The sequence below is a fragment of the Lagopus leucura genome, unplaced genomic scaffold (assembly GCF_019238085.1).
Source record: "Lagopus leucura isolate 7727_CA_CO unplaced genomic scaffold, USGS_WTPT01 Super-Scaffold_1, whole genome shotgun sequence".
NCBI classification, from domain to species: domain Eukaryota; kingdom Metazoa; phylum Chordata; class Aves; order Galliformes; family Phasianidae; genus Lagopus; species Lagopus leucura.
Window position 1 is genome coordinate 31232632 of NW_024962250.1, and position 13760 is coordinate 31246391.

The 13760-nt window shown below is 47.7% G+C and overlaps 1 protein-coding gene across 1 annotated transcript in view; it reads right to left on the reverse strand.

The window, feature by feature from the left end:
* The window catches only part of CCDC85C (coiled-coil domain containing 85C), a 101202-nt gene extending 94386 nt beyond the window's left edge, over positions 1–6816 (reverse strand). The window contains exon 1 of the mRNA XM_042890046.1: positions 5700–6816. Coding sequence (XP_042745980.1) covers positions 5700–6411 — 712 coding nt within the window. The 5' untranslated portion in view covers positions 6412–6816. The remainder of the gene's footprint in view (positions 1–5699) is intronic.
* Between the last annotated feature and the right edge of the window lie 6944 nt (positions 6817–13760).

The following is a 13760-nucleotide window of genomic DNA, read 5'->3' on the forward strand; positions in this document are numbered from 1 at the left end:
GGCAGGATGAATTCTGGCTCGCAGACAAAAAGTCAGGTTAAAAATACAGAATGCAGAAGCAAACCTAGCCAGTTGCTGCTAATTCGCAGAAAAAAAATGGATACGCGGCCCCCAGCTTGCCCGCTCCATGCTAACAATGCTGTGAGTTTTGCAGTGGGACACATCACAGCATTTCAGCCAGTTTAAGTGTCTCACCTGCGTCTTGTCCATCAGGGAGATCAACCACCCTCTGCTCCCAGAAAACTCTCCAAAGAGCAGCTCAAACACAGTAGGCTGAGATGACAACACCAGCATGCCGGGCTGCAGACACATCTGTGTGAGCTGCCAGCAAGGCCCAACTCTGGCCATGGTGGGCTGCAACCTGAGCCTCCTTCTCCATACTTCCAAGGCAGCCTTACCCCTGTGTAAGCATTGACCCTCAGCTTTCAGAAGCAATGATTCTCACGCCTCTCAACCCTTCACGCACACCGAGTGCAATACCTGCCAAGGCTGCATTTTGGGTTCCCATGCCTGCCACTTAATTAGATCAATATTTAATTTTATCCTCAGTTTTATTTGATGAAATGCCTCCAGAGGACCAAATCATTTACATGTAACCAACACAAATTTAACCCCCTTATTTTGATTGCTTTTGACAAGTGTAAGTGAATAATTTCATCAAAGTCCTATGGCAATTTACCTTTTGATCAATACAAGTTTTCCTTCAATGGGACAGCTGAGAACAAGATAACTCTTCAGCAAGTTGTAAGAGGAAAACAAAATTGGAATGTACTACTACAGAGACCATATTTCCATACGTGGCCCAATATTAGTGCACTGTATTAGTTTCTTGAGCCTTGCTATCCTTAAATTTGAGAGCATAATTAGGGCTGGCACACACTCAGTGACCATGCAGGAAGGCTAGAGCAGACAGTGATAAAGCTGAAGACTCTTGGATAAAAAGCCAACAACTGCTGTACCCTTAGTGTCCAAGACATCAGCATTCATAAATCTATAAACAGAACTCAACGAACTCACAGAAGAAGTGCAGAGGCATTTCTACAGAGGTTTTACATTTAGACCAAGGAGAGTTTCCTTGTACGAACAGAAGGAATCTGTATGTAGTGGCCTACAATACCAGAAATACTAGCATTTTAAATATAGTAATATCAGGAAAAGTTAAAGCAATGTTCAGAGGACAAAAAGCATTCTTGATATAAGAAACCTATGAAATGGCCACGTAGCCAAACCTCTGTCTCAGAGTTAAATCATGGCACGGGCCATAGAGCTCTGACAGTCAGCACTGCAGGTGACATCTGACTTATTGGGAAAAGTGAATCTCCTGTCTTTCATCAGTGCTAGCACAGCTGCACTGGAAGAGTAGAACACGTTCACCACAGCTCCTCTAGTAGGATTGCTCTTACCTGACTAGATGGTTGCATATAAACTAACCATCCAAGCTGCCTTCCCATCAGTACAAAGAGCACATACGATACAATGCTTCTCCTAAAGCAGACATAGACATTTCAGTGTTATGACTGATGTCACCATGATGGCCTATAAAGGAAGCCCAAGGAGACACAGATGTTACAGTCTATGTTGTAGATACTTCAACTTAAATCTGATGAACCTCACTTCTGCGTGTTCTCATCTCAAAGGTCTCATTAACATGTCATAGTAAATAATATGTATATTGATTAGAAATACAGTAATAAAAACAAAGGACTTTGGCCTAAAGGGTATGAGAAGAAGTGCAGAGTGGCTGTACACCCAATCGATACTAACCCACAGGGAACAGCTATTTCTCTTTGCCACCATTTTAAATGTAATATATTGTACCCTCTAGGTAAACATGTGGACATTTACAAGTGGGAATCAATAGAACTAGAGCTTTTCCCACCCTCTCATCCAGAGAGGCCATTCCTCTTTTCTCAGAGCAGACAGCAGCGATAGGCCAGAGATTAATGTCTATGCTATGATAAGCTATCTGCTGCGCCCATCACTTGCCTCAACACCTCTCTGGCCATTTTTGAAATGCTGATGCTTTTAAGAATTATTCTTTTCAAGAGCCTATTCACATTGATAAAGAAATAAATAACCATTTCATCCAACTGGAAAATAAGTCAAAGAGACAAGGGCAACAGCCTGACCCATTTTTGGAACTCAGAGCAAACAGCTTCTGCAGCAAGCAAATAAGAAGTTGTGACGATAAAATTTACTGGATGGCATGGGTGGGGAGATGAAAGCCCAAAAAACTTCCCATGCACGCGCTGGATTTTGTCCCAGACACATCAACAGCTAGCAATCTGTATCACTGTGGGCTTGCAGCGTAGGCGAGGAAAGCCACAACATGCGCTCACCCATGTCTCACGGCAGCGTTTCACCAGACTGGCAGAACTCACACCCTGCCAGCCTGCAGGACTCACAAGCCACCTGGACTGACTTGCATGGAGCAACCATCAGCAAAGAGGACTGAGTCGTTCTTAACTGGCAACAAAAGCACAGTGGCTCTCTCCATCTCGCCCAGATGTACACATAAATCCTACCAAAGACAACTGTCCTCCTTTAGGTTGTTTTTGGATAAACAGATGTTCCAGTTAGATCTAGAGGAGGCTAAAATTAGTGGGAGCTGTTACACTGCTTCAGGGAGCTTTGAGTCACTCCCAGTGTTCCCACACACCTTACAGTCCAGGGATATACCCCCATGGGATCTGAAGGCTTATTTCAGCCTGCAAGTAATGTTAATATCCCCCAGTATGGCTGTCTTTGTTGGTATCTTTTTCCCGTCCAGGGATTTTTGGAAACTTTATTCTGGCAGAAACAAGGCAGTAGCAACAGCAGTAGCTCCAACTGGGCTGCCTAACCTGGAAGTCCATATAGACTATGCACATACACAGAGGTTCCTGCTATGTACACAAAGTAAAGCCAAAGCACTCACAAGCAAAATAGCGCAACTGTGCTCCAGTATCTGTCCTGGACTTGTGGGTAGGCTTATGGGAACTGTGGTGTGTCACTCAACAAGGATACAACTGGCCAGCTCTCATCATGCAGTCTGGAGATGCCCATACCCCTACCACCAAGACTCCCAGCTCACATGTCACTAAGCAGAGAATGAAAAGACCATTTACCTTCAAATAAATAGACGTTCTCTCAGCTTATAGCAGAATATCCGGAATTGTATAAGATTGCATGTGTCATCTAATATCAACTACTTTCACACTACTAGTTATGCTTATTACGCTATCATCTATGAGCAGATCTTCAGTCATCAGGTTGCAGGTATCACCTTCCAAAAAGCCAGTTTATAAAATTAAAGAAACTTCTATAAACCAAGGGAAGATGAACCAGGTTTGTTTGTGGGTTCTGTTTTTTTAAACTATTATCATTTCCACTGGACTCACTGTACAAACTCTGTACAAAAGAGTCTGAAGTTCATCACCTCACACTGGGCTAGTACACTGTGAGCAATAAATAGAGTCCTGGTTTACCAATTCACTTCTAAAGAATTGATGAAGAGAAAACAAATATTTAATCAACCTTTGGTTGCTAAGATTTCATTTAAAAGCCACCATTCTAGGGGCATTTAACAGACAGCTCCCACACTCTTTCTTTCCCATGTTCTTTCAGAAAAGCACTAACTTGATGAAACGGTCCTGCAGAAAACCTGGGTATTTAGGAAAAAGGGATAAAAAGGCCAACATCTAACCGATAGAGGTCAAAAGCAGGGTTGGCACCAAAGGGGATGGAAGGGAGCTGGTGCCGCAAAGGCTTCGCAGTGACAGCTTCTCCACCGACCTGACTTACTGCATTTTTTTCCACATTCACCTGCCGTGCTCTTCCACATTGTCACAGGCTTAAACGAAAACTGCCACTCGGTCCCAAGCAAGCCTCCCCACCACACTTCTTGCTGTCAGTCAAAAAGGGGCCTGATAAGCTTCACATTTACATATGTATGCACAGGAATTTCCAAAGGCACACTGAGGGAAATGGCCTCGCTGAATGCCGATGCTATCTGAGAAGACAACTATTTAAAGCCTTTTTACAGCTTCACTACCTAAGTAGAGAAATCAGGTTTGTTTGCATCTTTCCATCTATTATTACCCTAGAAAGTGCAGATCGTATCTGTCCCAGCCTCAGAAATGAAGCCAGGCTGGTTGTAAAGAGTTCAGTTAGCTTCAGTACTTCCCAGAGAGCATCTTCCTCAGCTCAAACCCGGCACCTGGGAAACTAAAGTCACTAAAACCTATGGAGTTAGTCGATACCAGCAAAGCCCTCTGTCCCAAAGCTGTAACAGCACACTCAGCGTCCGACAGGTGCTCTCTGGGCCTCTTTGAACAGCAAGGCTTTATGAAAACGCAGGAGCAGAGGCCATCTGCAGCTTTACAAACAAGACACGGCTGATTTACACAGCACTTAAAAAAAAAAAAAAAAAAAAAAAAAAGATGCTTGCTGTATCCTGCAACATCTGGTGACTGCATCGCCCTTTCAACCAGCAAGCCCTGACTGCTGGGCGAGGTGGCAGGAACATCTCCAGCTGCGAGTGGAAACATGCAGCTGCGGCAACAGGACCGAGCACAGCAGATTCTCGGACAAGCACACCACTAGAAAACTGGGCTGTTCGGTGCATGTGCCCTCAGACCTTTTGGGGCATTTGCTATAAGGCACCCAAAAAAGGCCCTGCACTCACTGGCCCCACGAGGACAACTAAAAGCTCCGGGCACTGAAGGCAGTTATTTGGCCAACGCATCCAGAAGCCCCATCCCAGTGCCCTGTCCTGGTTAGAAAAGAGGATTAAAAACATCAAAAGGATTCTTGTATACAACAGTTAAATAGACTGATGCTTGGTTTGACTCCCATCAAAACCTCTTGGCCAAAATAGGTCTTGTTGATTTTAAAGGAAAAAAATAATAATCTATTTTAAAGATATTCCAATATTATTATTATTATATATATTATATATTATTGGAATATATGTATGGCCACTATTTGACAACAGGAGAAAACATGCTTGAATACAAGCGGTCAGAGATTTGGCATAGTTTCACTGTGGAGCTCGCTTTTAACTTTAATGACTGGGTTACACAAAATCGTGAACACTGCTCTTTCGAGAGCAGACTCTTACCTGCAAACCAACCTCCTGCTTCTGAAGAGGAACAGGGGGAAATGAAGTCCCAGCTCTTTCAAACCTTTGGGCACTGCACAGCCAGGCAGCTTACCCTGAGAGCCCACAGAGCTAATAACAGGTGATGGGGCAGCCCTATGCTTCCATCAGCTTCTTCCCAAATCGCAGCTAGGCTTTTATCAATCTTATCCAAGTAACAAATAAACAAGCCCAATGTCACTCAGAATACGTAAAGGGGGAAGAGACAGGAGATGGGAAAAATCAGTGACTGAAAACACAACCTGCTTTTTTTGATGTGAAAAAAAAAAAAAAAAAAAAAAAAAAAAAAAAAAAAAAAAAAAACAAAATCCTCCAGATAAATGCCTCCAAGCCTTAACCCCAAACAGCAGCATTTAGCCAAGCAGCGAGGCAAAGCTCAGCGACCTCCTCCCTGCACCACCCCTGGCTGCCCTTCCACAGCAGGGCAGGGGTGAGGATGGCAAGATCTCTCCCCCACGGCACTCCTCACCCCAGTACAAGGCAGGTGTGCACACCGAGAGGAGGTGGGTTCAGGGAAAGGCACCTGCTGTGGGCAGGGTGGTGAAGGGGGCAAACTCACCGTTGAGACCGTTGGGGATGCTCCGGTGATGAAGAGGCGCAGATAGGTCATCCATGGACCTCCGCATGGCTCCAGCCTTGCTGTCGCCAGCCTTGTGATGGTGGAGGTGGTGATGGTGGTGATCGGGACTGCCAGCGCTGCCCGTGCTGGAGGTGCTGCTTCCATCCCCCACGTCCCTGGTGGCAGAGCCGCCGTTGAGGTTGGTCAGGCTGGCCTGGCTGTCGATGGAGCTCCGTGAGCCGGCCCCGCTCCGCTCCTCATCCAGCATCAGCACCATCTCCTTCAGCTCCACGTTCTCCCGCAGCAGGGTCTCCTGCCTCGCCTCCAGGTCCTTCAGCTTCTGCTGGTACATGCCTACCTCCTTCCACATCACACTGGCCGTGTGCCTCCCGAACCTCTGCCATTCCCTCGACAGCTTCTTGCCTTTCTGTCGGTCGTCGTCCAGGAAACAGCAGAGCTCCCGCAGCTCCTGGTTGTCGTCCTGCAACTTCTGGTTGACCTCCTTCAGCCCGCGGATCTCGTGCAGGTGGAGCTGCAGCCGCCGGTTCACATCCTTCATCAAGTTGCCGTGTTCCACCATTAAGTTCATCTTTTCATTCTCCACTTTCCTCAGTCTTTTCACCAGCTCTTCCTTGCCCCACCTCAGCATCTCCTCCTCCGAAATTTTGCTCAGGTCCTCTTTAGACCCCTCGAGGGAATTTTTGGCCATCATCTGTGCCTGGAAAGCGTCTGCTCTTACAGAGTAGCAAACGGTTCAGGTTATATGGGTTATTTTTGCTCGCTTGACTTCCTGGGACTGAAATTCACTGCAGCATCTTAAGGAAGAAAAATTATAGTTCCCCGTAGCGTGCTGGACAAGGTGGTACAGCAAAGCCCGACTGGAATATCTGCTTCCCCATAGAATCCATAATAAAAAAGCAATCCAAAGGGGGAAGAAAGGAAAAAAAAAAAAAAAGAAGACGCGCCCCCAAACGGGGCTGGGGGCGGCGGGGAATCGGCCGCCTCCGAGCGAAGCCTTCGCAGGGGATCGGCCAACTTACCCTGGGCGAAACAACTACAAGGCGACCGGCCCCCTCCTCCGGGGCGCTCCGTCCACTTGTTCCCCGCCCCTCCCGCCGCTGCCCGCCGAGCCCCGCTGTGGGAGACGAGAAACGGGTTCCGCGCTGCCGCTGCCGCTGCCGCCGCCCCGCTCGGCCGCTGCCCGCCCCCAAACCCGCGGCGACGTGGGGCCGAGCCCTGCGCGGCGGCGGCCGATGCCGGTGGTGCGCTGCCGAAGAGCGGCGGGGGAGCCGGCGCCTTCCCGGAATGGCTCAGCCCTCAGGAGGGAGGGGAAGGGCGGCAGCACCGGGCTGGTTCCACCTCCCCCTGGGCAGGGAGGCGCGGCCCGACCCCGGCTCTAGACCCAGCCTCAGCACGACCGAGCGGCGGTGGCGAAGGAGGAGGCGGCGAGCGGCGGCTGCTGGCGGCGGAGCGGAGCGGCGCGGGGCCGAGCACCGCCCTCCCGCGCTGCCCCATTGGCTGCCGGGGCCGGGCCGGGCGCTCGTCGAGCCCCGGTGCGCCGCGCCCCGCCGCCGGCTCGGGTTACCGGCACCGCGGCCGCGCGGCCAGCATAGGGCCGCCTGGCGCCTTCAAACGGCAGGTACAAAGGAACGGCTCCCCACCCCGTCGTGCTCTGCTCGCTGCGGCCGGGCTGCCCGTATTTCCCATCGCTGGTTGGTTTTTTTTTTTTTTTTTTCCCACCCCTCTTCCTTCCTTTCTTTTCCTGGGAAGCACCAGCTCGGGGAAGGGTGGGGTCGGACAGGCGGGAAGACGAGCCCGCCGTGCGGCGCAGGGAAGCGGCGCCGGAGCGGCCCCGGCTACACTGCCGCCAGTCGCTGGGAAACGCTCGGGCGCAGCGGCGGAGCTCCGCATCCCTTCTGAGCCGCCTTTGTCTCCGGGTGCCTGCCGCAGCCTCCGCAGCCTGCAGGTTGCTGCAACCCTCGGCCTCCTCACCGCTCCGTCAATCCTCGCCCCCTCCTCCTCCTCCTCCCCCCCCCCCCCGCTGTGTGGGGCAGAACTGCTTTTAAAAATGTGTTGTGCTATTCCTCGTAGCAACCTGTCCAGGTTCCTATAATCTTTACGATCAGGTGTGCCAGTGTCACTTCCAGGCGTCTCAGACAGAACCCAGTAAAGGGTACAGAAAGTTCACAAAGTTAAAGTGGATTTCCTAGGCAACATGTAGGCAGATTTCCTACATCCTTGCATCATATCCCCTGACTTTTAGTCTAAAGCACTTTTCCTTGAAATATCAGCTGCTTTTGGCCAGCATCGCGTTGTGAAAATGCACCAGGGCAGTGTAGTGCTGCCAGTATTTCTCACATGAGCCTCCTTTAAAAACTCCGGGGAATTGCCAGCTTTGTGTTCCCAAGGTACCTTGGTAAATGATTTGACTCCAGGGTTAACTCAGCACTGCCTCAGGTTTCTGACCACACTGTGGAGCTGGTCCAAGACACCCTCTAGCAAGGAAGAAGCATCGAATCTACTGCCAGAGCGTGGGATGCAGAGCAGATGGTCTGTGCATGGAGGGAGCATCAGTCCAGAGAAGGATGGAGAATTGCAACTTCTGCCTTTTGGTGCTACATTTCTAAGTCTAATCAGCAAATACGCAGTTCCTTTGATTTTCTTTTGCATGCTGCTTGGTTTCTGAGCCCTGGCATATGTTGGCAAACTAAGAAAACTGCCCACTCCCAGATTCCCTAGCAAAGTTCTGAATCCTGAAGGTGTTTAAAGCCATGTTGGATGGGGCCTGGGCAGCCTGATCTGGTGGGTAGCAGCCCTGCCCATGACAGGCGGGCTGGAATTAGTTGGTCTTCAAGGTCCCTTCAATTCTAAGACCTATAATGTCCTGCTGAAGCACAAGACTTACCTTCTTCTGACAGAGCTCATCTCTTCTGTGGTGACTTTTGGTCCTTTTCCTTTCCCCAAACAGCTTATATCCTTTTGTTATCAATGACTGGTCCTAGGGCTTCATGCGGGATATGCAGGTTGTCAATCCTCAGTCCCACCACAGACAATCATCATAACTTTTACACAAACCCAGTAATTCCCTGCAGAGAAGGGAATAGCATTGCCCTCATGCAGTAGGCTTTTGCACAGTATCTGCATGCTCCCTTCAGTGGGATTGTTCCTTACGGGTGAGACAGGCTCAGGAGGCTGGGGCTGGGCAAGATGGCTGAAGGGCTGCCTTGCCTGCCTGAGAAGCAATGGAGAAAATTGTAACGGCGTGCTGTGAATTCACCGTGGAGGCGGTCAGCTGGGGGGATGTGGAAACCAGTAGGTGTCTGTGCACTGTCCTGAGCCAATGAGAGCTCTCTCAGGTGTGAAGCGAGTCTGCTCCTGCTTCCCTCTGACATCCCAGATCTAGGGCACCAGTGCAAGAGGGGCCACTGGCAGCTGGCTGCAAAACCAGGCTGTGTCATGGAAGTAACACCTTTCAGAATGGGGCATGCTCAGGGTTGCATTGCCTCAAGAAGGCATCCTAGCATTCCCCAAGCCAGGTTCTTCTATTTACAAGGCTTTAATCTCATCCTTCCCTACAGGAAGAGGAAAGTGCTTCTCCTGGGCCCTCCCAGGCGGTGATCTGACTCGCAGATCCCGACAGTGGCTGGGGGAAGGAGGAGCAGAGTGGGGATCAGCTCCCAGAGGCCTTTCCTCACCCACAGCAGTCAGAGGGGAGGAGGAGGCCCCGGCAGCTGCACCATGAGCACAGGTGCAGCCAGGCCCTGCAGGTGCAAGTGAGCTCATGGATGGTCTTGGCCTGGCAGCGTATCTCTGGGGCTGCCTCACGTTTGCACCATCCTTTTCTCAAGAAAGGCTGTTTTGCTGTTGTTGTTGTTGTTGTTTTTCCCAGATGAAAATTTCAGAAATTTGAACTCTATGGATGGCTCTGCCAGCAGACAGGGGGGCTCCTCAGAGGAAGTGAGGAGATTATTAATATCCACAGAGGAAGTCACTGTGATGATTGAGGCATGCTTTCAGTTCTCTGTGTCTGTGCTTTTGAAAAAGTTATTGGCACAAGTCCACTCTGCTATGGTGCACAAGGGGTTTGTCTCATTCTGAAGTCCAGGTAGACTTTAAAGCACAGTAACTTGTTCTTGGACATCTGGAGAGCTGCGTGGTCTGGAGGTGGCACTGAAACTGCCTATAAAGGTGCTGGGAAGGCATTTATCTGGTGCTGATGGACACCTGACAAAAACATGCGTTGACCTGCAGCAAAGACCGCAGGTGGAGTGAGCAAAGCCTGAAGTGAGTGGACATCATGCATCTCTTCCACTGTGCAGCTTCCCTTCAGGGTGGGTGCTGCGTTGCAGCAGAGGAAAATCCCTTTAGCTTGGAAAGGCAGCAGTGTTGGAGCAAAGGTGCAGAGTTTGCCAGCATCAAGCTGTGGCCCAGGTTATCCACCTGCATGGTGGAAGTGATTGTTTTAATACCTTGGAGGGAAAGGACTAAGTCAGTGCACCGCTATGTGATCAATAGCTGAACCTGTGTTGCAAGCAGATTTTTAATCAACACAAATAACACACATCGTTGGAGTATTTTTGATGGGTCTGTGCTTTTTATTTTCCCTTATCAAACCCAGTTTTGCAGTGTTGTTCAGAAGGAACTACAATTTCCCTGTGCCAATTTAAGATGAAGTACAGAAGTTGGTAAACAGCACACCCCGGATTCCTTTTGTTACATTTGGCCATGGACCTTCTGCAAGCTTTGAGTGAAAAGCATTTTCAATATGCATGTCTTCTTATGCTTTTTATACCCATGAAATAGAGCATCAAAGCCTATCCCTTGCACTGAATCAAACAAATGCTTCCACCCTCTTCAGTCAGGGATGGAATTTTAAAGCGAATCATAGCATGATAAGAATTTTAGGAAAAAGAAAAAAAAAGAATAAAAAAAAGAATCTACTGGGTAAATTTGCTCTTGATGTTAACTCCCGAACTCAGCAGGTGACACAAAGAATGAGTTTGTGCCCTGTTACTTCACAGTGATATAGAGCCTCATTTAAGCCTTACCGAAGCATTCCCTCTACAGGACTACATTAGTATTACAGAAAGCACTTCAAGCTCAGGTCTGCGCTACTGCTTTGCCCCGGGGAGGGCTGGATCTCACAGATCCCACTCCCCTGGTGTGGGAACCCCACACCTAATGGAGGAATCCCAGAAGGACTTCCATATGACTTTGCTTTCCCAAGAGAGCATAGGAAGTCCGCAGCACTGTGTGTGCTGCAAGGCCTTGTGCCAGTTTACCCAGGCTGAGGACCTGTCTCATAAAGCCTGTGCTCCGTGAATCATTTACACAGGTTATAAATCCTCCACTGCATTTGTATTTTCTCATAAATCAGTGCCAAGGACTAATCCTTGATTAATGTTTTGAAATATACCATCCAGGTTGCGTCAGTGGAAGTTCTGTTTTGTGCAACAAAGCTGTACGGTAACGAAAAACATGCAGTGCTCCTAATCTCTGCTATTAAGATAGGGAACTTGCTTCTAGCCTGATTAAGCAGTATTTTGAGCCAGAACATTTTACATGACTCAGCTACCTGAAGAACTGCCTTGGGTCACTATTCTTTCTTTTCCCAGAGACTGAGTGTACAATCCAGGCAGATCAGCTGAACTTTGCCATGAAAAGCCTTCCTCCCTCTAGGTGCCCATCTGGCTGAGCAGAAAAAGCAGCCTCTGACAAGATTGTGCATCACTTCATAATGCTAGGTTCTGGCAATATTACTGGGCCATCCAGTTCAGTCTCTCTGCTTATGAAAGTAGTATGTATTAATGAGAGTTTCATCTTGTGTCCACAAAACCTTTCTATTTCGTGCCCTGCAACTACTAGGAAAATTATTAAATGCACCAACTTGTTTCAAAGCCTTCAGGATATTTGGAGAAGAATACTGTTGTGACCTGCAAACTCTTTCCCATGCCACAAAAGCAGGTCCTGTAAAAGGCATAAGCCTCTACACGGTACATTCAAATCAAGCAGAAGGAGCCTGTATAAATCTCCAAACCCACACCAGTCACCAAAGCTTCATTTTCAGTGAAGTTTGTCTGTTTCTTACAATGCAATACATTTTTTTTCCATCCTTATTCTTTATGTTTATTGAATCTAAATCCTAAAAAGAAATAGACATATGTGCTGCTCCTAGCCGAGAGTTGCAGGTGATTGACACTTCCCAAATGCAGACATAATAGCTATAGCAAAAATTTCACTGCTAGTTAAGAGTGTGTTGAGGATCCAACTTCATTGTGCAGTCAGAAAGCTGCATGCAGTGTCAGAGCTATTCTTCCAAGTATTAAGAAAAATCCCCCAACTCCTCTTACAACATATTAATCACCTGGACAGCCGTGTGCCTCAAGCTGAGTCACCTTCTCTGCCATCCTCTACCCAAAAAGTAAGGAGTGCAATAAGTGAAACCAGATGTGTGTCAAGAAATAAAATTTGAAAAACCTTTCCATATCTTCCTGAATATGTAAGATATAGTAATAGGAATATGGCAGACTGGATCGCAGCACTGGCTCCTGTATTGTCTCTGCCAGTGGCCAATACCAGATGCTTATGAGAATTCTGTGAAAAACCTGCCCATAGGGTGAGTTTCCTCCTCTCTGCCATCTGGTACTGTTTGGCTTCTTCCCAGAAGTAGTAAGATTTACATCTCTTCCAAAAATATTTGCAGTCCTATCTAACATGGGAAGAAGGCCAGAGATAGCTTGATACACCTTTTCCTATTGTAAACATTTCCCTGTAAACTTGAGTGATCCAACAAATACATGGGGGAAATGAAAGCAAAGGATTTACTACACTCCTCCATTACCATGCCATGATATCCTGGAAACCGAAGTCCACCCGGAGCTACGTGCAGGGCTGACAAAAGAGGGCTTTGTGAATATGGGGCAGAACTAGGTCCCCACAGCCTGGAGGTGCTTGCAGGAGGTTGCTTTGCAAGACAGAAGCACAGCACTCGCCGTTTTTAGTTGCATCTTTCATGTGCACCAACTGCATAAAGCTCAGGAAACTGCTGGGATTTAGATCTGAGCCATTTAAGTCACTGGTGATTTAAACAGTGGCTTTGCTGAAAGTGTATTCATATATTCTTATTTCTTCCTCTCTCTCACTGCCTCTACACTTTCCCTACGACTTTTACCAGTCCTTTGCAGATGTCTGGGATGAGGTGCAGTGTTGTTCCGTGAGCAGCAGGGATTTTAGATTACTGCAACTGAATGAATTTCGTTATCGTTTGTTTAAAAAAAAAAAAAAAAAAATTAACACAAAAATATAAAAATATTAGTGCTGTTCTTAAGGAGCACTGTGGACTGATCTTCCTTGGGTTTTAGTTTGTTCCATGACCAGGAGGATGCAGCAACCACCCAGGCTCTTCTGTAGTGCCCCAGTGCTCCCTCATCCATACACATCCTACTTTCCTCTGGCACAGCTCCGTGTTTGGGCAGCACTGGGCTTGGCACTGGTAGCTACAAAAGAGGCACCTTGCTATTCAAGCAAACGAAGCCATCAGTATTAGCAGCATGAAGTCAATGAAACCTCAGCAGTTCCACAATACAGCAAATAAGCTGTTATATTATCCACCATGTTCCTTACACTCTTTTTTCTCAGTTCTGTTGTGTATCAAATGAACAAATTCTCTTAGCTGTATTGATGGACCAGGAAAACATAAACACCCAATTGTGTACTGTAAGCAAGGCCTTTTGGTACTGTACCCTTCACTCAGTAGTAAAGCGTGTTTTCTGCTTGCAAGACAGTGACCGTGCTGAGGACGTAATTTTGCCTTCTTTCATAGCTCACTGAAGCCACTGGGATTTTATAACAGATGAGAATGACAGAGCCATGCCCTAAAATGCTGACACTACTTCCATATATCATAGAGATATCTGAATAATTCATAGTGTCAAGCAGAGCAAGTTAAAGGAACAGCTTTAATACATTCCATACCAAAATGAAAACCACAAATTCCTTTCTTTGGAAAGAAATGTGATCAGTTTCTCCAAGCAAATCTACAACAGTGTTACAAAATGTGAA